We start from the raw sequence: 27036 nt of genomic DNA on the forward strand, positions 1-27036 counted from the left end.
GAGGGAGCTCTGGAGTGGAGAATGGTCTCTACCACCTTGGTGGAGAGGAATCTTCTACAGAGGATGCTCAAGGAGAGCCACCATTGTTTCGCAGACATGGTGGCAGACATCCTCCATGGCGCTACCAGGAGGAGACAGACTCCCTCTCCAGAACTTCCGGAAGCAGTGCAACAGGGGAAGTGTACAGACTCAGCCTTGGCCACGCCTAAAATATTGCCATTCCCCGGGTCTCAACACCCGCCTCGACAGGGTGTCTGCTGCCTCATTCAACCAGCCCGGGATGTAAACTGCCCTCAATGAGAGGAGCTTCCCCTGGGCCCAAAGGAGGATCTGGTGCGCCAGCCTGCACAGGGGGCGCAAACGCAGACCTTCTAGATGGTTAATGTAGGGGACCACCGCAGTATTGTCCGTATGGATCAACCTGTGGTGACCTCTGAGGTCTGAGAGGGAATGCTTTAGTGCTAGAAACATGGCCAGCATCTTTAGGAATTTGATGTGCCAGCGTAGATGGAGCCCCTCCCACAGACCTCTGGCGGAGCGAGCACTCATGATCGCTCCCCACCCCGTGAGGGACGCATCCGTCATTAGCATTAAGCGACGACCAGGGACTCCCAGCACAGGGCCTGGAGATAGGAACCAGGGATCTCTCCAAACATCTAAGGCAAGTAGGCATCGCCGCGTGACCTTGATAGTGCGGAGGTGGTTGCCCCTCCATGAAAACCCACGGGTCCTGAGCCACCACTGAAGGGGTCTTATGTACAGCAGGCCAAGTGGAATCACACTGGACGCAGTTGCCATAAGCCCTAGCAGTGTCTGGAACTGCTCGACAGAGAGAGGCTGCCCTTCTCTGACCTTCCTGACGGCCGTAATGATGGCCCCAATGCGGGCAGGGGAAAGCTGCTCACACAAAGTAGTTGAATCCCATATGACACCGAGATAGGTGGAGAAAGCACACTCTTCCTGGCGTTCAGCCGAAACCCCTACGCCTTCATGTGGGCGAGAACGACACCTCAATGCCAGACCGCCAACTGCTCAGACTGAGCTTGGATCAACCAATCGTCGATGTAGTTGGGGATCCGGATACCCTGAGACCTTAGGGGAACCAGAGCCGCATCCACACATTTTGTGAAGGTACGGGGTGAACGGGCAAGGCCAAACGGAAGAACCTGGATTGGTAAGCTTCGGCCCTGAAAGCGAACCTCAGGAACTTCCTGTGAGAAGGTAGGATGAATACATGAAAGTACGCATCCTTTAGACCTACCGTGACAAACCAGTCCTCGGATCTGATTTAAAGCACGACCTGCTCGAGGGTCAGCATCTTGAATCTGAGTCTCATGAGAGAGCGGTTCAGCTGATGTAGATCTAAGATAGGACGCAACCCTCCGTCCTCCTTGGGAACTATGAAGTTCCAGGCGTAGAACCTGGACTCTCATTCTGATGGAGGGACCACCTCGATGGCCCCCTCCTCAGAAGAGTGTCTACTTCCTGTTCCATGACCAGAGCCTGCTGGCTTCCCACCAGGGTAAGAAGAACCCCATAAAAATGGGGCGGAGGAGACCCAAACTGAATCGAGTAGCTTTGCTCTACAGTACGCAAGACCCACCAGGACACATCTGAAAGAGCTTGCCAAGCTGCCAGAAAGCGCCTCAGGGGTACCAGTCTCTCAAGACTGACCAAGGGAGCACCCTGAGACGGCTCTAGGGGATTGTTTTTACAGACAATCTGACAGACAACACAACACACAGAGGGCTTTCTGAACAAGAGAAGCTGCCGCTGTCCTCTCACATATGCGCTTTATACTCCTGGTCGTGACGTCACCTAACCGGTGACGCCCAGCGTCCAATTTTTGACTGATTACACACATTATTTCAGAGCACTCAGGCGCGTTCCCAAAACGCTTAGACGCAGCTCGAGTCCCTGAAAGGGAATTAAAATTGTTGCTTTCCACAAAGATGGCCTAAGCCAGGGGTAATCATCCTTTTTAAAACTGAGAGCTACTTCTTGGGTACCGATTAATGTGAAGGGCTACCAGTTTGATACACACAGTTTTCAGTTTAATCTGAAATAACAAACTTGCTAAATTTACCTTTTATTAAATGTTATTATTAATAATTAATGATATTCATCTATGTGAAGACACTGATCATGTTAATGATTTTTCATAATAGTCAACAATGATTTAACAAAGTAGGAAACAGCTATTTTTAGAAAAGGCCTGCAGGCTACTCATGTTGTCCTTGTGGGCTACCACGTTGGTGACCCCTGGCCTAAGCTATAAGAAGATTAGCAACAACCTAAAACTTAGTTACAGTGCAGTGACTAGGGTCATACAGAGGTTTCCCAATATGGGTTCCAGTCAAAAAAGGCCTCACATTGCCTTCAGGATATTAAACAGTGGCTTTTCCAGAACTTCCTTCATCTGAATGAAGAAAAGGCTTAGTACACCCTGTTTAGCTCTGACTCACCCAGCAGTTCTCTGAGTTGTGTTCCTCAAACACCTCAGTTTGCACCTACTGTGCGTAACCTGGGTGTTATTTTTGTATGCACTTTGATTAGCAGATCAGTGCAGTAGTGAAGGTGAGCTTTTACCAGCTAAGACTACTCAGCAAGGTCAAATCACTCTTGTCCCAAGCAGACCTTAAAAAAGCTATACATGCCTTCATCAGCTCGAGGATTGACTATTGTAATGCCCTTTACACTGGACTTAACCAATCACTACTACATCGGCTCCAAATGGTACAAAATGCGGCAGCACGTCTTCTCACCAACACACCCAAATGGTCACACATCACCCCTGTCCTCCGCTCGCTTCATTGGCTTCCGGTGCTGTTTAGGGTGGGGTATAAGGTCCTGCTGTTTGTGTTCAAGGCAATCAATGGTCTGGCCCCGCCGTACCTCGCTGAATTATTAAAGGTCTACCAACCAGCCAGAACTCTCCGCTCCTCTGGACATACCTCTCTGGTCGCTTCTAAATGCAACTATAAAAAGTTTGGAGGCCGGTCATTTGCTGTCCAGGGACCAAAGCTGTGGAACGCACGTCCAGCACACATACTGTCACTGTGCTGAGTATTTTTAAATCGCAGTTCAAAACTCATTTATTCAGACAAGCTTTTAACACGTAGCCCTGATTCAACTGCTATTTTATGTACATTGTGTTTGGGTTTTTTTTGTTTTGTTTTTTTATTATTTTTAATTTGTTACTTTAAATTAAAAATTAGTTTTTTTTTTTTTTTTTTTATAAGAATTTTTATTTTTATTTTTTATTGTCTATTTTTTGCTTTACTGGAAAGCGCCTCGTTTTGGTGGTTGTAATTCGCTTTATAAATAAAATTTGATTGATTGATTGATTGATTGCTGTGCGTCAGGTGCAGAAGCTGATCTGCCGATCCGATGCTGAGAGAAAGGCGTGCCATACCGAGAGTGAGTTTGGGCTGGCACCAAGGGAAGGCATAGCAATCCGCGACAACGCGCGAGTTCACTGATGTGTGTCAGTGAAAGGAAGGGGGGTAGAACTGTCCATTATTTGCCGCAATATCTATAAAAAAAAAATAATAAAAAATAAAAAAAGATCGAATCGAAATTAGATTTAGTTTGTCCATAAAAATCTAAATGCTCAAGTCCACTGTCAGCCATTCTAAACAGTGGGTAATGAGGTCTTTAAGAAAATGTTTACATGCTTTCATTGACAAAGAGACAGAAAGAGTAGAGAGCATGCTTCTTTCCAATATTAGTTCTAAATGCAAAGTGTTAAAGAATTGTTTTTTGTAAATATACAAAATATATACATAAATGCTCAGCTCCAATTAACAATTAAGTAAATAAAAAAGTGCAAAATGTCATTTTATTATTTATGCTTCTAAAAGGGCTGGAGGGGTGAGGGGTCTAGGGGGGGATCCCCAAGATCTTTGACACAATTCGAACACTGCCTGATCTGTCTGATTTTCATTACGTGTGGCCCTTAACACCACCAAGAATATCATTATGGACTTCATATGAACTTAGAACTAGAAAATGAGAACAACCTCAATAGAGAACTAGAACAACCTCAATCACCAAATCAAAGGATCAAATTCCTTTTGAGTCCATCTAATAAAAGGGATGACATAATCCCCTATAATCTCTTTTTGGCAAAAAATACCATATTTCCTTAGTAGGCTAAAACAGGCCCAATTCAATATAATTATGGACATGAGCATAATAACCAAGACCTAATTGTGGGCTAAACAGAGAGCATAAAAAGACAAATAAGAGACAAAAATCTGCAGTGAACTGCAGTCTAAATGTGTTCCAGCTTGAGGAAATAAAATATGAATGTAGCTACAGTTACTTATTAGAAATTTTTTTTAACACAATTTTTATTTTTATTATATGTTATCACAACTGGAATAAATTGTTTTGGTGCTGAATCTGTTTGCATTGTTTATTATTTAATGTCTGTATTATAGATTTTACTGTATAAAATATCTCTTACACTTTTAATTATCTTATACTTATTCATTAAACCATATGTGTCCTGCAATTCAAATATTTATTTGTTATGTCTGTGCTTAGATGTCAGTGGTTAAATGAGCTGTTCCTCACACTGAGTGTTACAGCCCAGCAACTCCAGTCTGAGTGCCATGCCATCATGCGATCCACGCTCAGGATATACCCGCAGGAAACGTGTCATTAGAGGCTTGAAGGAACACAACTCTGGAGTGTCATGATTTTGATTCCCCATGAATACCTGGAGAGGGATAACGTTTAGGACACACAAGTCAACATATATCTACAGTATGTACATACTTATTTATTATGGCTTTTTTACTAATTTCTTTGATGTGTATAAAAAAGCTATGCAAATTTGTCTTTTATCCCTCTCTCTTTCCCACCTTGGCTTTGCTGCTCTTCTCATCGTGTATGTAGCTCCAGTCAGAGCCATTGGTGCTGTAAGCCAGTTTGAAGCGTTTGACAAACATGGTCTTGTTCCTGTGTTTCCCCCCCTGCAAGATAACTGCAGTGACCCGGTGGGTAAAACCAAGGTCCAGTGTTAACCAGGTGTTGTGTGCCGTGCCATGTGGCACAGATTCTACAGATGGTAGAGGTGCCAACCAGCCAGAACGCCCCGTCAGCAACCTGGCCTGCTCAGGTAACCAGCCTCTCTCCACCTCAGGCCAAACAGAGATCCGAGAGTCCAAGATCTGACCAGACACCATCCCCAACATGCTTGAGCATGGAGAATCTAAGAAACAGAGAGAGAGAGAGAGAGAGAGAGAGAGAGAGAGAGAGAGAGAGAGAGAGAGAGAGAGAGAGAGAGAGAGAGAGAGAGAGAGATAAAGAAACTTTGCAAAAAAAAAGCTAAATTTTTGGCCTAATTTTGACTGTGAGCAATAAATATCAGATTTCTTTTTTTTCAGTTAAGTTTTATTGGATGCTAACACACTTTCACATTCCTTTCTTTTTTTCATTGTCACATATATTTGTTTTTGTTCATGCAATGTTTCCACCTTTGTTTCCTCATTGTTTCATGTCTTCTAACAGTTATCACTTCCTAGTTTAATGTATTTGTTTAAATTCCCTTTTGTTTGTCTTCAAAAAGAATTATGCTTAGATCTCTTTTGTTTATTAAGTCGCCGTGCCCCTTGTTCAGAGTTTCATAATTCCCAATTTGTTATGCCAGAGCTTAGCTCTGTTTAGTCAAGTTAGCCTTCCACAAAAAATCCACAGTACAAAGCCAACAAATGAGCCTCCCAAATCTGTTTTGCACCAGGGGCCGACAGGGACAACAGGGCAAGTACTCATGCCTATGATAGAGACCGACAGGTTGGCCTCTATAGCTATGTTTAAGTTAAGTTCATATCAGGGCCCAATGAGGCAACATCTTATGTTCATGCCAGAGAAGAAAAGCACAAATACATACATACACGTTCAAGAGAAGATTTTCAAATTTACCCTTTAATCTAATTTATAAAGAGTAAAGTAGATGCCAATTCTTCAAGCCATAATATGACTATGGGAGCCTAATTTTCCCCCCAAAACAACAGTAACAACTTCTTGACAGAAACTAAATGGAATGCAAGCCATTCATTTTGTGATTTTGGTTAGTGCAAAGTGGGGCAGTCACAGAATTAAAATGGATTATGCAGGGTTTGGTTTAACTGGCACACTGAGTTTTGAAACAACATACAGTATATAATATCATGAAAACTCTGCATTTTACAACAGAAAAAACTATGGGACAGATTAGCATTGGCTAAATTGTATTTATCACAGACAGTTGGGATATTCTTTTCTATGGCTGCAACTAACTATTATTTTCATAATAGCTTAATTTGATGATGATTTTTTTTAGATTAATCAGATAAAAATATTTAACATTTAGCTTATGATTACTATATAAAATCCTAATTCAGGGTATTTATGTATACAAATGTACTCTAAAAAATGCAAAAGCCACATAGTGGCACTATCTTTATGTTTTACATTTTTAAGCTTATAGTGGCTGCTTGTTGAGGAGTGCATATGGAATTTCTCCTTTAAACTAATTCCCTCATGTTGGGTTGTTTCTTTCTGTAAAAAACTAAATAAAACAGCATGAGTATGAAAGGTGAAGCAATTTGTGTAAATCAACATTTGTATTGTATATTGCAGATGGCAAGTTGACAACCATGCTTAAAACATCTATATAATATATACAACATTGCTTTGACATTTTTTTTTTTTAAATACACTGACATTTTGTTTATCTGTTAAGATATAAGCATCTAGAAAATACAATTAATGTAATTTTGTATAATATTCATATAATATATCTATAAAGAAAATAAACACACATTAAAACATGCATTTAAACATAGTAAAACCGCAGTAAATCATGTTTGAAAACAGATAAGTTACCTGTTGTTATAAACAAATGTTATATAAAGAGAATAGATTGGAGAAATGTAGCAAGCTAACAGGCTTGATAAAAAAAAGCATGAAAACCGAATGCATGAAAACCACAAGAGTGTTTACTGCTGCTGTTATTTGCTACTTTTAGATTTAGTATTTGTTCACACTGTTTTAACTGAACCCATCATTATGTCCAAGCATGGTGATTGCGCAACCTGATGCTCGTGAGTAACGACAGAACAGATCGAACTCAAATAACTCTTCATGACTCTCTGCTTTCCCCTTCAGCCACTGCTCACAACCTTGGGGTAACTATAGACAAGCAACTGTTCTTCTCCTCACATGTTACTGATGTGGCTCGTTCTTGTTGATTTCTTCGTCCGAATGATTCAACCATTTCTGTCCACACAGGCTGCCCAGGGCTTATTCAGTCAATTCGAGACTGGACTACTGCAACTCTCTGCTGGCAGGTTCTTCTGAATGCTATTCGTCCACTGCAAATAATCCAAAATGCAGCTGCGTGACTTGTGTTCAACCTGGCCAAGGTCTCCCACACCACACCACTGCTGCGCTCCCTTCATTGGCTTTCAGTAGCTGCACGTATCAGATTCAAAACACTCATGCTTGCCTACAACATAAAAAATGGATCAGCACCATATTATCTCAGAGATACTGCACAATGCTGTCAAGGCTTATCTCTGTTCTGGCAACAATGTGGTGGAATGAACGTCCCCTAGATGTTCGAACAGCATCCCCAAGCCACGCTTGAAGATTTACCTATAACTGAAACACTTAAACTAACACCTTTCCAAGTTTGCTTTGTTAAAAAACAAACAAAAAAAACATCAACAGTGTTGTAGGTTTGATTTATCTTAAGTTTGTAATCTAGCATACCAGTGTAGATTTATTAATTGCTAGAAAATCAAAGCACTTTTCTATGTCGCTCTGGAGAAGGGTGTCTGCTAAATGCCACAAATGTAAATGTAAATCTAGTGCAATTGTCCCGAAGTTAGCAAATAAATAGTTTACACAACAGCACTTAATTAAACGGTACCATTTTGACAGGATAAGGATATACGGGTTTCGCTTACCGTGCTGATGTTTTGCCTTCATCTGTGACACCAGTGTGTTTTCTTTTCATGTGCTTCTTTGCATCCTGTGGTTCTTCCATGCCACACAAACTCTGTTTTGCATAATTTGCAGGTTTTACAGTCCTACAACATTTTAATATAAAATGTTCCCATTGCCTAGCATTTAATATAAAATTCTCCCATGCCTTGTCTGACTTTGGAACACATACTTCTTCCTGCTGCTATTTTACAAGCGGCTGTGTTCTCTTGCCGTTACGCTAACCTGTAAGTTGAGCAGCCCAATTAATTTATATTAGTTTATTAGATTATTATGAATTTTATTGATTAGTTGTTTCAGTCCTACTCTTTTCTATGCAGGTTATTTGCAATTAGTGTCATGTGTGGATAACCTTTAACTGAATGTGTGTCGAGAGCACATTAAAGTCTTCTAAAATATTTTGCCAAATTTCCTCTAGAATTTTCACCCCTAGCTCTTAGGAAATAAAGTTTTTCGTTGCAATTGAGAAAAGAATGACCAGGTACCCAGAAATGAAAAAGTATGTATACCCATTTCATCCAAATCCACCTTTATTTGGTGGCATAAAAATATGAAGGTAAAAATATGATTCAGTAAGCTTGGAAACATAACATCATTACTTCTTCTTCTTCTTTCAGCTTCCCCCATTAGGGGTCGCCACAGCGGATCATCTGTCTCCATTCCCCCCAGTCTGCTACATCTGCATCTTTCACACCATCTACCTGCATGTCTTGCCTCACCACATCCATAAACCTGCTCCTTGGCATTCCTCTTTTCCTCCTTGCTGGTGGCTTCATCCTCAGCATTCTCCTACCGATATAACCCATGTCCCTCCTCTGCACATGTCCAAACTATCTTAATCTCGCCTCACTCACCTTCTCTCCAAAACGTCCTACATGCACTGTCCCTTTAATAAAAATTGTTTTAATTTCTAATCCTGTCCATCCTTGTCACTCCCAATAAAAACCTTAACATCTTCAGCTCTGCTACCTCCAGCTCCACCTCCTGTCTTTTACTCAATGCCACTGTCTCTAATCCATACAACATCGCAGGTCTCTCCAAAGTCCTATAAACTTTTCCTTTCACATTTACACACATGTACTCTGTCTTACTCCTACTGAAACATGACATCATTACATGATGCAAAAAAAGCTATTTCATTCTTTTGTTCCCTTATGGTTGAACTATTGTAATGCTTTACTGTCTGGATGTTCCAGTAAGTACATAATCAACCTCCATTTAGTCCAGAAAGGAGCAGCTAGTAGCCAGAAAATATGATCAGATCAGAGGTAATCAGGGTCTTAGCCTCAATCAAATGCCAAATTACTTATAGAATACTACTGCTGACGTATAAAGCACTGAATGGTCTCACACTGCAGTACCTAAGTGAACATTAGGTCTATTATTATGTGCCACACCAACTTAAAGCAAAATGCACAGGGTATTTGTTGGTATCTTAAATAATGAAGACTATAACAGGGAGCAGGCTTTTCTCTTACAAAACCCCACAGTTATGGAGCAGTCTTCCAATTAGGATACTGGTTTTAGTCTTATTGTCAGGGTTTAAGTCTATGTTGAAAACCTATTCTCAAAAAGCTTGAATAAACAAATATGTTATTTAGGTATCTAAGAAGGATCTAAACAGGAGGGATCATGGTTATAGAGTGTTTTGATGAACTGTTATGTTTGGATGTTGTTGTTGTACCTCCATTTTAAAGGATTGACCAAAGAGGCCCAATAATGAAGACCAGTGGCAGGCTATGCAGTTCACTCCTAGGCCTTTAGTGTTGTCTTACCTGAATCAATCCACCTCTTAATACCATCAATATAATGCCACAGATATAGAATCATTAATATTATACAGAAATGCATTATAACAGAGTGCTGTAATAAATGGCAATAAATGCCATTTCCTATTGCAAAAAACCCAAATAAACACAATTCAACAGGTCTCCTTTCAATAAAGCCACAGCTTCACCACCTGCATAAATCATCTCTAGCAAAAGCAGCAATATTAACCTCATAAAATGACCCTAGGTTTTCCGTGCATGATGCTTTTCCTGGGGATTTGAAATTAAGGCAAATTCTGTGTATTTTGTGCAAATTCGACAGGAACAAAAAGCAAAAGTTTACATGGTTCACGAAAAAGCTTTCTTTTTTTTAACTGTTTTGGCTGACCTTTCCTCACGGTGTCCAACTTTTCTTGAAAGTCAATCTTGTAAATGTGATTGTAAGTTTATGTACAGGCAAATCAAATTCTTCTTCTCTCAGCCATTGTGGCATAAAAAAACAGCTACTGAATAAACAAGGATCCAATCATAGACATTAGGTAATGCTATTGAATGAAGAGAATAGACTATTGGGAATAATCTACTAAATATTTATGTATAAATTTTAATACATATAAAAAAATATATTAAAACTTTATTACCAATATTAAACGCCAGTGATTCTATTAAAGTTTAGGGTAGCAGAATTCTTGCATTGTTGGTTTTTACAATGGGCCATCATGGCCAGCAAGAATTCTGCAGAGGTTTGGGAATGCCAGACCTGGTCTAGTGGTTAGGATTCAGTGCTCTCACCGCCGTGGTCAGGGAACCAAACCCAGCCATTAGGGTTGCACAAGCCAGTACACTCTTAGTGGCGTTCCTAAGCCCGGATAAATGGGGAAGGTTGCGTTAGGAAGGGCATCCAGCGTAAAAACATGTGCCAAATCGAACATGCGGATCACGAATACGGATGATTCGCTATGGCGACCCCTAATGGGAGAAGCCGAAAGAAAGTTATAGTATACCCAACATTTTGTGTTTGTCGAAGGGTGGCAGCACAAATGTAAAATCATGTAAAATAAATTCTATGCTTTTAGATGTTTGATATGTTTTATGTCTATATATGTCTGTCTGTTACCTGATATCTTGCAGCCATATAATTCAAAGCGCATACAAATGCCTTGTTCCCAAGTCATAGGTCGTATCCTTATGTAACGTGTCAGTGTGGGTTTTGGGAAAAAGGCACGCACCTCATCTGTGGGGTTATGACTGCCAAGAAACACCTAAAAGACAAAGCATGTAATTTATAGACCACACTTCACAAAACTAATGAATCACCCAATAAATACATCACACCCGCACATCTACAATCTAATCTAAATAATAAGCAGACTACATTTAAATAATATTCTAGGGTAGCAATCACAGGAGGTGCTTACGCACCCTATTGTTATTCTGTTTATGTCTTCTTGTTCCACTTCTTCTTCTGATTTAGGAAAGTCTAAGAAACATTCAGACAAAAATGGGCCAAAGGCTGTCAACACTAACACACTAACGTAACTAACGTCACCACTGAGCATTAAAGTGTTGTTAAATTGGGCTTACTTTGGAACTACATTTATGGTCATGACTTTTCAGATGTCCAAATTTAATAGCCAAGCGGCCATAGATTCCATGTGTTGAGATAAATTCAATACATCCTGTTATGTCTGTTTGCGCCGTATTAGACTTTCCACCATTTTGGATTATTAAAAATCTCTTTAATTTTCAGATTTTTCAGTCCCACTTCCACAAGGTTGCAAAAGTCCACAGGTAAAATATATAAGTAATTTTATTATCAATGCGCTGACTCCTTCTTCCCGCTACTCTACTCTTTAGTTTCACTTGCTTCCCTTTTGAATATGAATAAAAAAGAAACGGAAAATTAACACAAAAAAAAGATTTGCTTTTTTGAAGTTTGACTTTTTGTGTAAATGATGAACAAGACATAAACAAGAAACTTTTCAGAACATAAACTATTAACTGAAACGATATACAAACATACCAAAGTTTTGTTGGGTTGTATGTCCCTTTCTTTAATAATGAAGTATCTGTAGCACTCAGTGTTTCATCTCTGTCTTGTGCTTCAGACATTAAGCCTTGGTGTGCTCTACCACACATGAATCATGCAAGTACACGCGAGTTCATTGTTGCTTTTGTGCAGTAGATACATAACAGTTTATTTGTTTTTAGTAATAATTATTTTTTTTTTTAAGTATATTTTTAAGACCATTTTGCAGGAGTCCTGCAAATGATTTTATTTTTCCGCAACCCGCACACAGAAGTATTTTACTGCCTGACTTGCATTTACCCATCAAATCTTGTCCCACCCCACACACATTTGTGTCGGGTCCTGTGGTACTCCCGCATTAGTGAAGGTCTCTAATCCAAAGAAGATGCACCAGAAATATTGGACTTTTAGGAAAATAGTCGGAATTGTGAGAAAAAAGACAGAATTGTAAGAAATAAATTCTGAATCATGAGAAATAAAGTCAGAATTTGGCAACCTTTTTTTGTGGCATAAATAGGCTTCCATGCAACACAGAATGGTCAACGGTGACATTAGGAGTCACCAAAGCGGATCATCCGTCTTAATACTATGTCCTCTACATATGCCTTTTCAAACCATTTACCTGCATGTCTTCCTTCACCACATTCATAAACCCCCTTTTTGGAATTCCTCTTTTCCTCCTTCCTGGTGGCTCCATCCTCAGCATTCTCCTACCAATATACCCCCTGTCCCTCCTCTGCACATATCCAAACCATCTCAATCGGACGTCTCTCTTTTTTTCCCCAAAACTTGCTTCATGAGCTGTCCCTTTTATAAACTTGTTTCTAATCTTGTCCATCCTTGTCACTCCCAATAAAAATCTCAACATCTTTAACTCTGCCGTTCAGCTCCACCTCCTGTCTTTTAGTCAATGCCACTGTCTCTAAACCATACAATAAAGCAGGTCTCACCACAGTCCTATAAACTTTCCCTTTCACTCTTTCAAATACCCTTCTATTACAAATTACTTTTGCCACTCTTCTCCACCCACTCCACCCTGCCTGCACTCTTTTCTTCACTTCTCTAATACACTCTCCATAACTTTGCACTGTTGATCCCAGGTACCTAAACTCATCCACCTTCACCACCTCTTCTCCCTGCAACCACTCCACCCCACTGCCCTCCCTCTCATTCACACACATGTACATGTATTCGTCAACCTGTCCATCACCACTGTAAACAGGAAAGAGCTTAGAGTCAATCCTTGATGCAATCCAACCTCCACCTTAAACCAATTTCTCCTACTGCACACTTCACTGTTGTCACACTGTCCTCTGTAATTGTCAGCTGATGGCGCACGTTCTTCCGAAAATCCCGCTTCCGTTTCTGTCACGGAACCACCTCGCTACCGGTGTGGCAGCCATCTTCCCAGAGTATAAATAAACGACGGCTCCGACAGTTCCTCGCCAGATCGTCTCTTTGGCTACACTCTCGTGTGAGACCTTGCAGCCTGTTCTTTCCCTGGGGTATTCTTAACTTTTGTTTTTTAGATTTTGCCAGCAGCTTTTTGTTTGACTTTGCTTATGTTTTATTCTGTCCTCACATTTATGTTTGTGTTTTTTTTTTTTACTTAGTTTTGAGGTGTTCATAAGTTTGGACAGTGGACATTTTGCTTTGCTCCTTGCTCACAATAAAGACTGTTAACTCATATTCTTCGGCATCCTGGGGTCCTTCCTGTCACACATTCCTGACAGAACAATCTGGCCCATTATGGATCCCTCAGACACATAGGAACTACGGGAGAATATAGACTCCCTAAAGCAGATTTGCATTAACCATTACCAGCAGCTACAGGAGATTGGTTCGGCACTTCGAGACCTCCTGCAGCATTCAGAATAGCCTTCAAACTCCGCTGCTGCCACTGCACCCACTATTTCACCTCCACTACCTACTATGGCTGAAACCCTTCCAGCTCCGGTCATAGTCAGTCAATGCAGCCTGATCCTCCAACTACAACCGTCTTCCTTCCGCATCAAAGTAGCCATAGTGGCCTATGTGATTTTTCTCTTGTCTAGTCCAGCTCTCCAGTGGGCCACCACAGAGTGGGAGAATCAAACCCCCTACTGTTCATTTGTTGCCACCTTCTCGGCCCAGCTCCGGAAGATCTTTGACTTTGCTTCTCCCATCAGGATTTGCTTAATTGTTGTTTTCCGCCACTCAAGGCAGGCGTTTGGTGGCCAAATTAGCAGCAGAGTTTCGCACCGCCACCACGGATAGCGGTTGGAACCCCACCGCACTCTATGATGCCTTCTATTCGGGTTTGGGCACTGACGAGCTTTCCACCCGGGAACTTCCCCCTGGTTTAGACAGCCTCATTGTTGTCATGACTCAGATTGACCAGCGCCTGCAGGAATGTCGCACAGAACGCTTTCCTCTGCATTCCAACCCTCGCCGATACTCCACCACAATCGAACACCTCCACGAGGTACTGCAGCTCCAGAAGATATAGAGATCAGCCGTCGACTCATATCTCCAAGTGAGAAGGAAAGACGTCACTCCAGGGGCCCCTGTCTCTATTGTGAGGAGGCTGGACACATGGCTCCTGCTCAGCGAAAGTTCAGGCTTGTCGTTGATGGGAGAGGAACATGCCGAGCCAAATCCTCTCTGCCCTCTCCAAACCACTCCTGGACGTTCGCATCCTTTCCGGGGAGCATAATCTTGTGGCTTTTGTGGACTCAGAAGCAGACTCAGAATTTCTGGATCAAGATCTGGTCCGGCAGCTAATGAGCAAGACTAAACCACTGCCAGTGCCTGGACATGTGCCTGGACATGTGCTAGTTTAAGCAGGGAACCTTCCGTGCCATGCATGATTTTAAACCATGACGTCTTAGTGTATTACAAACAGTAACCTTGGAAACGGTGGTCCCAGCTCTTTTCAGGTCATTGACCAGCTCCTCCCGTGCAGTTCTGGGCTGATTTCTCACCTTCCTTAGGATCATTGAGACCCCAAGAGGTGAGATCTTGCATAGAGCCCCAGTCCGAGGGAGATTGACAGTCATGTTTAGCTTCTTCCATTTTCTAATGATTGCTCCAACAGTGGACATTTTTTCACCAAGCTGCTTGGCAATTTCCCCGTAGCCCTTCCCAGCCTTGTGGAGGTGTACAATTTTGTCTCTAGTGTCTTTGGACAGCTCTTTGGTCTTGGCCATGTTAGTAGTTGGATTCTTACTGATTGTATGGGGTGGACAGGTGTCTTTATGCAGCTAACGACCTCAAACAGTTGCATCTAATTTAGGATAATAAATGTAGTGGAGGTGGACATTTTAAAGGCAGACTAACAGGTCTTTGAGGGTCAGAATTATAGCTTATAAACAGGTGTTCAAATACTTATTTGCAGCTGTATCATACAAATAAATAGTTTAAAAATCATATATTGTGATTTCTGGATTTCTTTTTTTAGATTATGTCTCTCACAGTGGACATGCACCTACGATGACAATTTCAGACCCCTCTAAGATTTCTAAGTGGGAGAACTTGCAAAATAGCAGGGTGTTCAAATACTTATTTTCCTCACTGTACATATACATATACATACACACAGGTGCATCTTAGTAAATTAGAATATCGTGGAAAAGTTCATTTATTTCAGTAATTCAACTCATTTGTGAAACTTGTGTATTAAATAAATTCAATGTGCACAGACTGAAGTGGTTTAAGTCTTTGGTTATTTTAATTGTGATGATTTTGGCTCACTTTTAACAAAAACCCATCAAATCTCAAAAAATTTTTATACTTCATAAGACCAATAAAAAAACATTTTTAGTGAATTGTTGGCCTTCTGGAAAGTATGTTAATTTACTGTATATGTACTCAATACTGGTAGGGGCTCCTTTTGCTTTAATTACTGCCTCAATTCAGCGTGGCATGGAGGTGATCATTCTGTAGCACTGCTGAGGTGGTATAAAAGCCTAGGTTTCTTTGACAGCGGCCTTCAGCTCATGGACCACTGGGCAACAGTACAGTTCTTCTTTTCTTTAGCCCAGGTAGGATGCCTCTGGCATTGTCTGTGGTTCAGGAGTGGCTTAAAAAGAGGAATACGACAACTGTAGTTAAATTACTTGACAGGTGTCTGTGGTGGCTCTTGATGCCTTGACCCCAGCCTCAGTCCATTCCTTGTGAAGTTAACGCAAATTCTTGAATCGATTTTGCTTGAAAAGCCTCTCAAGGCTGCTGTTCTCTTGGTTGGTTGTGAATCTTTTTCTTCCACACTTTTTCCTTCCACTAATCTTTCTGTTAACATGCTTGGATACAGCACTCTGTGAACAGCCAGCGTCTTTGGCAATTAATGTTTGTGGCTTACCCTCCTTGTGAAGGGTGTCAACGATTGTCTTCTGTACAACTGTCAGATCAGAAGTCTTCCGCATTACTGTGTACACTAGTGAACCAAAATGAGAGACAATTTTTAAGGCTCAGGAAACCTTTGCAGGTGTTATGAATTGATTAGCTGATTGGCATGTCACCATATTCTCATTTTCTAACATAGTGAATTTGTGGGTTTTTGTTAAATTTGAGCCAAAATCATCACAATTAAAAGAACCAAAGACTTAAACTTCTTTAGTCTGTGTGCATTGAATTTAGTTAATACACAAGTTTCACAATTTAAGTTAAATCTCTTAAGGAAGAGTACACTAAAAGTGTAGTGGAGGTGAAGAAAGTTTCTGATAGGGTGATGAACGTGAAGCTGGAAGTTAAAGGGATGATGATAAATGTCATCAGTGCCTATGCTCCACAAGTCGGCTGTGAGATGGAGGAGAAGGAAAGATTCTGGTGTGAATTAGATGAAGTGGTAGATGGTGTACCTAGGAAAGAACGTTTGGAAATTGGGGCAGACTTTAATGGGCATGTAGGTGAAGGGAACAGAGGTGATGAGGAGGTGATGGCCTTAAGGAGAGGAATGTGGAAGGGCAGATGGTGGTGGATTTTGCAAAAAGGATGGAAATGGCAGTGGTGAATACGTATTTTAAGAAGAAGGATGATCATAGGGTGACCTATAAGAGTGGAGTAAGGTTGCACACAGGTGGACTATGTTCGATGCAGGAGATGCAACCTGAAGGAGATTGGAGACTGTAAGGTGTTGGCGTGGGACCGTGTAGCTAGACAGCATCGGATGGTGGTCTATAGGATGGTTTTGGAGGCGAAGAAGAAGTGGAGGAAAGTGAGGAATGAAAGAAGAATAAGATGGTGAAAACTGAAGGAGGAACAGTGTAGTGTGAGGTTCAGGGAAGAGAACAGAAAGGGGCTTGTTGGTGGTAAAGAGGTGTTGGATGATTGGGTAACTACTGCAGGAGTGATGAGGGTGGCAGTTAGAAAAATACTTGGTGTGACATCTGGAAATAGAAAGGCAGACAAAGAGACGTGGTGGTGGAATGAGGAAGTGCAGGAGAGCGTAAGGAGAAAGAGGTTGGCAAAACAGAAGTGGGATCAACAGAGTGATGAGAAAAGTAGGCAGGAGTACAAGGAGATGCGGCAGCAGGTAAAGAGGGATGTGGCGAAAGCCGAGGAAAAGGCATACGAGGAGCTGTATGAGAGGTTGGACACTAAGGGAGTAGAAAAGGATTTATACCGATTGGCCAGACAGAGGGACCGAGCTGGGAAGGATGTACTGCAAGTTAGAGCAATTGAGGACGGAGATGGAAATATGTTGACTAGTGAGGAGAGTGTGTTGAGAAGGTGGGGGGAGTATTTTGAGCAGCTGATAAATGAGGAAAATCAGAGAGAGAGAAGGTTGGAGGATGTGGAGTTAGTGAAGCAGGATATGGATAGGATTAGTAAGGAGGAAGTGAAAGCAGCAATTAAAAGGATAAAGAGTGGAAAGTCGGTTGGACCAGATGACATACCGGTAGAAGCATGGAGATGTTTAGGAGAGATGGCAGTGGAGTTTTTACCCAGATTGTTTAACAAGATTCTGGAAGGTGAGAGGATGCCTGAGGAATGGAGAAGGAGTGTGCTGTTACCGATCTTTAAGCATAAACGAGATGTGCAGGCCTGCAGTAACTACAGGGGAATTAAGTTGATCAGTCACACCATGAAGTTATGGAAAAGAGTAGTGGAAGCCAGGCTGAGAGAAGAGGTGACCATCTGTGAGCAGCAGTATGGTTTCATGCCGAGGAAGAGCACCACAGATGCCTTATTTGCTTTGAGAATGTTGATGGAGAAGTATAGAGAAGGTCAGGAGGAGTTGCATTGTGTGTTTGTGGATTTAGAGAAAGCGTATGACAGGGTGCCGAGAGGGGAGTTGTGGTATTGTATGAGGAAGTCAGGTGTGGCAGAGAAGTATGTGAGGGTGGTGCAGGGTATGAGGACAGTGTGACAGCAGTGAAGTGTGCAGTAGGAAAGACAGACTGGTTCAGGGTTAAGGTTGGAGCGCATCAGGGATCGGCCCTAAGCCCTTTCCTGTTTGCAGTGGTAATGGACAGGTTGACAGACGAGGTCAGACAGGAGTCTCCTTGGACTATTATGTTTGCAGATGATAATGTGATTTGTGGTGAGAGTAGTGAGCAGGTTGAGAAGAGCCTGGAGAGGTGGAGATATGCGCTGGAGAGAAGGGGAATGAAAGTCAGTAGGAGTAAGACAGAGTACATGTGCATAAATGAAAACGAGGGCAGTGGAGTGGTGCGGTTACAGGAAGAAGAGGTGGAGAAGGAGGAGGAGTTCAGGTATCTGGGGTCAACAGTGCAAAGTAATGGAGAGTGTGTTAGAGAAGTGAAGAAAAAAGTGCAGGCAGGGTGGAGTGGGTGGAGAAGAGTGACAGGAGTGATTTGTGATAGTAGGGTATCTACAAGAGTGAAAGGGAAAGTTTATAGGACTGTAGTGAGACCTGCAATGTTGTATGGATTAGAGACAGTGGCATTGAGTAAAAGACAGGAGGTGAAGCTGGAGGTAGCAGAGCTGAAGATGTTAAGGTTTTCGTTGGGAGTGACGAGGATGGACAGGACTAGAAATGAGTTTATTAGAGGGACAGCCCATGTAGGATGTTTTGGTGACAAGGTGAGGGAGGCAAGATTGAGATGGTTTGGACATGTGCAGAGGAGGGACATGAGTTATATTGGTAAAAGAATGCTGAGGATGGAGCCACCAGGTAGGTGGAAAAGAGGAAGTCCAAGGAGGAGGTTCATGGATGTGGTGAGGGAAGACATGCAGGTAGTTGGTGTGAAAGAGGCAGATGTAGAGGACAGGGTGGTATGGAGACGAGTGATCCGCTGTGGCGACCCCTAATGGGAGCAGCCGAAAGAAGAAGAAGAATATTGTTTTAAAAAAAACACAAAAATACTTGTGTGGAGTTAAAACAATGCAAAAAACAGCTTTATCAAAAACTATTTATTAAATATATACACCAATTAAGCATAACATTCTGACCATTGAAAGAATTACATCTTGATCATAATCTTAATTTAGTCAGTCTGGGAGAGGCAGCAAGCCATCATGGACAATCTCTAACCAAAAGGTGTCCGAGACCATGATTCTTATTTAAACAATACCCTAACCTGACATTTAAAGGCTAAATTCTATCTATACTTCAAAGGGAAGAACAATATACAGTGTCTGGGCAAAGTTTGTTCTGTGTTCTTCCCTGCTAGTGTAACCTGTAACCTGTTTCCTGTGATGCAAGAGTAAGGATTTAAATGAGTTTGACAAGGGCCAATCTGTGATAGCTAGATGGCTGAGTCTGGCCCATGTGGTCCAATCCAACAGACAAGCTACTGTAGCTCAAATTGCTAAACAAGTTAATGCTGTTAATACTTGATGGGTCAGGACTGTTTTGGCGGCAAAAGGGGGACCAACACAATTTTAGGCAGGTGATCATAATGTCATGCCTGATTGGTGGCCATAAAGTTATGACTGTATATAAGTTTTAGACAGGTGTAAAAAAAAATGCTTTGAAGACAGAATGCTTTCAAACTATAGAATTGTTAATAGTTTATATTTATCAATTAACAAAACAGAAAGGCAAATCAAATCAACAGTTGCAACAGTGGCTATGTTTTTTGCATAGTTGAGTTGCTTAGATTTCCACATCAAGCTTTTTGGCCGCAACTCTTCCATGAAGACCAGACTTCTGACCAGACTTCTCCAGACAGTAGATGGGATACACTTTTGTGTATTTCATCTACATTAAATTTTTTTGGCCAAATGTAGAATGTGAATATGTTTAATAAAAATGTTTAATAAAACAACAGGGAAGTAAACAAGTGAAAGTTTTAGAGGCAAGACAAAAACAGTGCAGATCCAAACAAACAGTCTCAAAACAAAGGCCCCCCCCCAAAAAAAACCAGTTGAAAAACACAATCTAAAAAATTTAACAAGAAACCAAGGCATAGGCTGAGATGGGTTTGAGACTGGAAAAGTAGAAGGTTGGGTGAATCCGGAGGAGTTTGAGGTCAAACGCAAAGAGGTTAATCAATTTAGAAATGGGACAGTGTTCCATGAAGCGTGGGGTGAGTTTTGTGCAGACGGCCTTGAGAAGGAGGTCTCGAGTGTACACCCAGACCTTCTGGCTTACATGGTTGAAAGAAATGCGCCACATGAGGCGCCGCCCTAAGTTTGTGCTTTTTTATTTATTTTATAGTGTTCCGGCACTTTGTGTTTTTTTTTTCTTTTTGTATGTACGCGTGAAAGTTGCAAACTGCACAATGGACACTAACAAAGTCACAAAGTTTGCTCTACTTTTCCTGCTTTTTTGGACTTTGTTCACAGTCGCGTCTGGAAACTCTGTTCACAGCCACGGTCCTATTGTTTACACCAGGGATCAGCTGTTAGCATTCCGCAACACGCCGATGCTACTAGAAGAAAAACCGGATATTCCCTGTGAGCTAAGAAGAAGAACTGTGGAACTGTGCTGGAGCTATGTGTCGGAATAAAAGGAGACGTTACAGACCAACTCTCCCATCCATCGTTATGGGAAATGTAAGATCTTTACCCAACAAGATGGACGAGCTAGCGGCTCTTACCCAGCATCAGAGGGAATTCCGGGAGTGTAGCATCATGCTGTTCACGGAGTCATGGCTAACCAAGCTAACACCAGATACGTGGCTCTGGATGGATTTGATTTACTGCGCGCGGACAGAACGATGGAGCGCGTTAAGAGAAAGGGAGGAGGACTGGCAGTGTTTGTGAATAATAGATGGTGTAATACTGGTCACATCACTATCAAAGAGCAGATCTGCTGTAAGGACATTGAGCTGTTAGCCGCTAGCATGAGGCCATACTATCTGCCCAGGGAATTCTCGCATGTTATCGCGATAGCTGCGTATATTCCCCCCTCTGCTGACGGTGAATCGGCATGCGATGTCCTGCATTCTGTTGTTAACAGACTGTTAACACAGAGCCCAAATGCACTTCTCATTATCTCTGGAGATTTTAATCATGCCCCTCAATCCTCCACTCTGCCCACATTCACCCAATATGTTTCATGCCACACCAGAGACAATAAAATACTGGATTTATTCTATGCCAACTCAAAGGAGGCTTATACATCAGCAGCACCCCCCCCCCCCTTAGGAAGATCGGATCACAACCTGGTTCATCTCCTACCTGTGTACAAACCCCTTGTATGCAGGCAACCAGCTACCTCCTGCACAGTGACGACATGGTCTGATGAGACCAGTGAGGCTCTGAAAGACTGTTTTAAAACAACTATGTGGGAGGAATTGTGCAGTCCACATGGGGAGGATATTGACAGTCTAACAGACTGTATTACAGAATACATTAACTTCTGTGTGGAGAATACTGTACCCACCAGGACTGTACGGTGTTTTCCCAACAACAAACAGTGGATTGACCTGATATAAAGACTCTCCTTAAAGAGAAGAAGAGGATGTTTAAATCAGGAAACAAGGAAGAGCTGAAAACTGTCCAGAGAGAACTGAGAAAGAAGATCAGGGAAGGAAAAGCATGCTACAAGAGGAAGATGGAGGATCAGCTGCAGCAGAACGATATCAGCGGTGTGTGGAAGGGACTCAAAACCATCACGGGTCATAAGGAGTCCAGTTTTCAGGCTGAGGGTGACCAGAAGTGGGTGAATGATCTCAATCTATTCTTTAACAGATTCGATCAGCTTTCCTCCCCTGCCCCCATCCAGTCCCCCCTGCTGTAATCCCCCCTCTCTGCTTCCACAGCAAGCAGCTCCAGCCCCACCTCTCTCTGCACAGCTATCAGCTCACAGACAATACAAAACACACCAACCCCCCCCCCCCCCATGCCAATTCCCTCCAGTCAACACTCCATCCAATACACACTGCCGCTTACAGAAGCCCAGGTGAGAATGGAGCTCAGGAAGATCAAAGCGAGGAAGGCTGCGGGCACAGATGGCATCAGCTCCAGGCTACTTAAGACCTGTGCAGACCAGCTGTGCGGGATATTGCTGTACATGTTTGACCTGAGCCTGAAGCTGGGAAAGGTGCCACAGATATGGAAAACATCCTGCGTGGTGCCTGTTCCAAAGACGTCGCGCCCAAAAGACTTCGAAGACTATCGACCAGTAGCACTGACCTCGCATCTGATGAAAACATTGAAGAGGCTGGTGCTCACTCATCTCCGACATCTGGTGAGCCCAACAATGGATCCACTTCAGTTTGCCTACCAACCTGGCATTGGAGTGAAAGACGCAGTCATCTTCCTCCTAAATTGGGCTATTTCACACCTGGAAAAGGCTGGGAGCACTGTGAGAGTCATGTTTTTTGACTTCCTAGTGCTTTTAACACTATCCAACCTGCGCTCCTGAGGGATAAGATGGTGTACATGGGAGTGAACCATCATCCGTCTGCCTGGATACTGGACTACCTCACAGACTGACCACAGTATGTGAGGACTCATGACTGTGAGTCTGACATGATTGTCTGCAACACTGGAGCCCCTCAGGGAACAGTTCTAGCCCCGTTTCTCTTCACCATCTACACTGCAGACTTCATGTTCAGCTCAGCAACCTGTCACCTACAGAAGTTCTTTGATGACTCTGCCATCGTCGGTCTGATCACGGATGATGATAACAGGGAGTACAGAGGACTTATACAGAACGTGGACTGGTGCCAACAGAGCTGCCTCCAGATAAATGTGGGGAAAAACAAAAGAACTGGTGGTGGATTTTCTTAGGCACAAACAAACTTTATCACCAGTGAACATACAGGGAAAGGACATTGTGAGAGTGGACTTTCACAAATACCTGGGTGTTCACCTAAACAACAAACTGGACTGGACAGACAACACTGAGGCAATTTACAAGAAAGGCCAGAGCAGACTCTTTCTGCTGAGGAGACTAAGCTCTTTTGGAGTGCAAGGAAAGCTACTGAAGACCTTTTTTGACTCTGTGGTGGCCTCAGCCATATTCTATGGTGTGGTCTGCTGGGGCAGCAGCATCTCTACTGCAGACAGGAAGAGACTAGACAAGCTAATCAGGAAGGCCAACTCAGTCCTGGGGATTTCCCTGAACACTGTACAGGAGGTGGGAGAAAGGAGGATGGTAGCAAAACTATTATCATTGCTGCAAAACGCCTCTCACCCCCTGTATGTAACCGTTACATCGCTGAGCAGCTCCTTCAGTGACAGACTGATACATCCTATGTGTCTGAAGGAGCGTTACAGAAGGTCTTTTTTTCCCTGCTGCTATTAGACTTTACAACCAAAGCTGTTCCCAGTAAAACCAGTCACCAAAATACAACACTGTTATTACTTTTTAGCTGTGCAATAACATTACCTGTGTGCAATATTACATTAATCATGTGCAAAATTTTGTGCAATATTACCCGCAATTACGTGAAATACCACCTTGAAATATTACCTGAAATGCGTACTTTTTTCTCCCCCTATTTGTATTTATACATTGTACTGTGTATATACTGTTATTATACTATGTGTATATTCTTTTTTATATATTTGCATTTATTTTTATTTCTTTGTTTATTATTATTATTATTATTATTATTATTATTAGTTTTTATTTCTTTGTATATTCTTTTTTATATATTTGCATTTTTATTTCTTTGTTTTGCTGCTGTAACATAGACATTTCCCCACTGTGGGACGAATAAAGGTTATCTTATCTTATCTTATCTTATCTTATCTTATCTTATCTTATCTTATCTTATCTTATCTTATCTAATCTTATCTTAAAATCCCAGGAACCTCTGTAGCTGCTTGCTAGCTGCTTGACTGCCTAGATTCGGCCCAGGTCCATCTGTATCTTCCTGGCTGAGAGTATGAACCCAGCAGAGAGAGAGTCCTGATTACATTGGTTCATGGCCTCCTGCTGCCGTCCAGACAGATTGTATAAAGACCTATTGGGTGAAGAGGTTTCAGGCAGCAGGTCAATGATGCAGTCATAGAGACGGTGTGGTGGCAGGGAAAATGGTTCAACCTTGCTAATAACGGCCCCAGGTCATGGTAGACAGCCAGGAAAGAGCTAAGATTAGGTTGTGGCTCGTGACATGGCGGGACAGGTATTGGGCCTGTTGGGGAGAGGCAGTGAGTCTAACAGGGCACCTTCATTCAAAGACTTTGGATTCTGCTCGGGAGTCCACGAATGCCGCTAACTTGTCTGGTCTGCCCTGCGGATCTGTACTTTGAAAAGCAGTTTGGAGGAGACAAGCAGTGGTTGGCTTGACGTGGTCAATGGCAAACCCTGCCTTTTGCTGGGCATGAGGCTGCCATGTGCCCTTGTTCCCCCCTCAATATAGGCAGAGCCCCTTGGAGCAGCACCTCTCCTTTTCCGTTAGTGATAAATGCCATTGCTCTCCAAAGGATGAGGCATAGACAGGGATTCTCCACCCCAGGTTATTAATAATTACATTGCACTGTGTGAGAAAAGAGCAACAAGATCCGGGTTCCCCAGAGAAGGGTGCATGCAGGGCTAGGTGAGGCTCTCGGGGGGCAGGCGTGGCTAGGACTGGTACTGGCTAGTACTGTGGAACCACTAGTGGTTGCTGTGAGGTGGTCTCAGTCAGAGTAGCCACAGTGGCTGGAGTGGGGAGCTGATACAGAGGCCAGCTTCTGGAGTTGTTGTTTGTGGGAAGTCCTGAGCCAAAACCTGAGCAACCGTAGGGTCCATTTTGTCCACCTGACCTGAAGCCGGAAGACCGTAAAAAAACACTGCATATAGGGTTATAACTGTTGCCCGTTTCTTTGTGCTTCTTTAAAATAGTATGAACAGCAAATCTTGAAACCAAGGTCTGCCTTGAAATCTTTGCCTAGGAGAGACCTTGCAGTATATTTAGCTTGTCTCATGTTGCTGTGCTCAGGCTTGCCCAAGGATATTGGATATTTCTTCTGTTTGCTCACTTTAGAACTTTGATAAAAAAATGTATAAAAAAAAAAGGCAAGAAAGAAAGAAAGAAAGAAAGAAAGAAAGAAAGAAAGAAAGAAAGAAAGAAAGAAAAAAAGAAAGAAAGAAAGAAAAAAATATATATATGTTATAGGCTGTAGTACTGTAGGTCTTATGTAGTGTTACCTGTATGGAGGAGTTGTACCTACCAAACCAGAAGCAGGGCTACACTGCAAAAAAATAGTCAGGAATGGTTTGAGGACTATGAAAAAGAGTTCAAGCTGTTGCCTTTAATTTCCTCAACCTGATCTAGTATCTGTTAAATCTACTGCACATACAAGTCAGCTTCATGGAGGCTCCACTTTAGAACTTAAAGAAACTGCTTCCAACAGTTTGGTGCTTGATACCCCATTTTAGATGTGATGTGGAGTCCATGCCCCAATTTGTTTTGGCAAGAAAAGCCAATGATAATAAAGAATATGTGGCAGGTTAATAATATGGCTGATTAGTGTAATGTCTTATAATAATTATACAAATACAAATATTTGTAATACAATTAAAACAAATCTAGTTTCTAAAGCTGAAATAATGTATGGGGATGTTCTCAAGAAAGCTTGGAAACTGTGCTCTACTTAAACTCAAATGTGCATCTTTGTGTAAAATATTTATAACATAGTGTCAAATCATGTGACTAAATGTAATAAATTGCAGGTTGCTATATATTTTCAAAGAGATGCTTGAATTAATCTGTGTATGCTGTTTAGTTGTTGTGAAAACTCGAATAAATTCTGTCAAGGATTATTTACGTTATCACAAAGGGGTATAAAATTAGGTGTGAATTTAAAGCGGATAGGTTTTAATTTTTTAACAGCATTTTTTATGTTGTCTTATACCTTATGCTTGTTGCCATCTTTTACCATTATCCAGTCCTCTCCATTGGTGCTGATGCTGACTTTGTAGGTCTTTATGTAGTAAGCTTTTTTAGTTTCCTTAGAAATGGCACCTTGTGTTCCTATAGCTGAAACATGCCGTAGGAAGCCCAGATCGACCTGAAAGTAAGGCAGAGAGTAAGATGCTTAAAATGTGTGTGCATTGTTTATTGTCTTTTGTGATTTTTTATTTTATGTATACCACTTTTAACAATAAAATTGCCACACAGCAGCTTTACAGAAATTAGGATTTAAAACTTCCCTTTCATTTGCAGTGTTTAAATATTACCAAGAAAACATAAAATGTTATATGTTACAATTTTACATGTTAAACCTTTTGGTGCCCTTTCATTTTAGACAAGAAACAAAATATATTTTTCAATAATCATCATAATAATGATCTCCATCAGTAATACTGTTTTAAGGTCCTCATGCAGTCCTTGATCTCCAACACAATGTCAGGATTTATTCTAGTTACTATTATTAAAGCAGATAAGACATCACTATTATCGTTAATATAATGTTTTATAATTAAACTTTACAACTAAACATTTAGGGACGGATTACTGACTGGGTCTACTGAGATTTGGGCAGTGATTAGACTGATTTGGGTAAAACTGCGTAAACTTGGTAAAACTATTTTTGTATATTTGGGTAAAACACTCCCAACATCACTGAATAATGCAATGAAATTCAATGAATGTATAGTCACATAATTTTTATTCAATCTTTAAATGTTATAGGCTGTAGTACTGATGTTACAGGGTTAACATAATTTGTTATTATGTTAATTTGTAGGAAGCTAGATAAAATTCTGTTCTGTTATTCAAAAACTGTTACAGCTTTATTTTATAGAGAAGATCTGTCCCATACAAGCAAAATATGTTGTACTGATATTGCTTTTGTTGTTTTATAGTGATAGTGATTCTGGTTGTTTTATTTATGTGTCTGTGAAGAGAGATGACCCAGACGGTCATTTTCTTTATTTTACAAAACACAGCGTTTTGTTGTTATTATGAG

At 41.6% G+C, this 27036-nt stretch overlaps 1 protein-coding gene and 2 long non-coding RNA genes across 4 annotated transcripts in view; 1 reads left to right on the top strand and 2 right to left on the bottom strand.

The window, feature by feature from the left end:
• The window catches only part of LOC310717772, a 162486-nt gene that overhangs the window by 43319 nt on the left and 92131 nt on the right, over window positions 1-27036 (top strand). The gene's annotated exons all lie outside the window — the stretch shown is intronic.
• The window catches only part of LOC310717488 (neuropilin-1a-like), a 90165-nt gene that overhangs the window by 38193 nt on the left and 24936 nt on the right, over window positions 1-27036 (bottom strand). For both annotated transcript variants that reach the window (XM_083525616.1, XM_083525615.1), the window contains exons 7-10: window positions 25981-26136; window positions 10885-11029; window positions 4872-5221; window positions 4582-4726 (exon numbers count right to left, since the gene is read on the bottom strand). In XM_083525616.1, the coding sequence (XP_083381742.1) occupies window positions 4582-4726; window positions 4872-5221; window positions 10885-11029; window positions 25981-26136 (796 nt within the window). The remainder of the gene's footprint in view (window positions 1-4581; window positions 4727-4871; window positions 5222-10884; window positions 11030-25980; window positions 26137-27036) is intronic.
• Window positions 20412-23796, bottom strand: LOC310717828. The gene is made up of 2 exons (XR_014530956.1): window positions 21767-23796; window positions 20412-21697 (listed from the first exon to the last, which is right to left on the bottom strand). It is a non-coding gene; the product is annotated as an uncharacterized lncRNA (long non-coding RNA).

The sequence above is a fragment of the Silurus aristotelis genome (genome assembly GCF_946808225.1).
Source record: "Silurus aristotelis genome assembly, chromosome: 22".
Lineage (NCBI taxonomy): Eukaryota > Metazoa > Chordata > Actinopteri > Siluriformes > Siluridae > Silurus > Silurus aristotelis.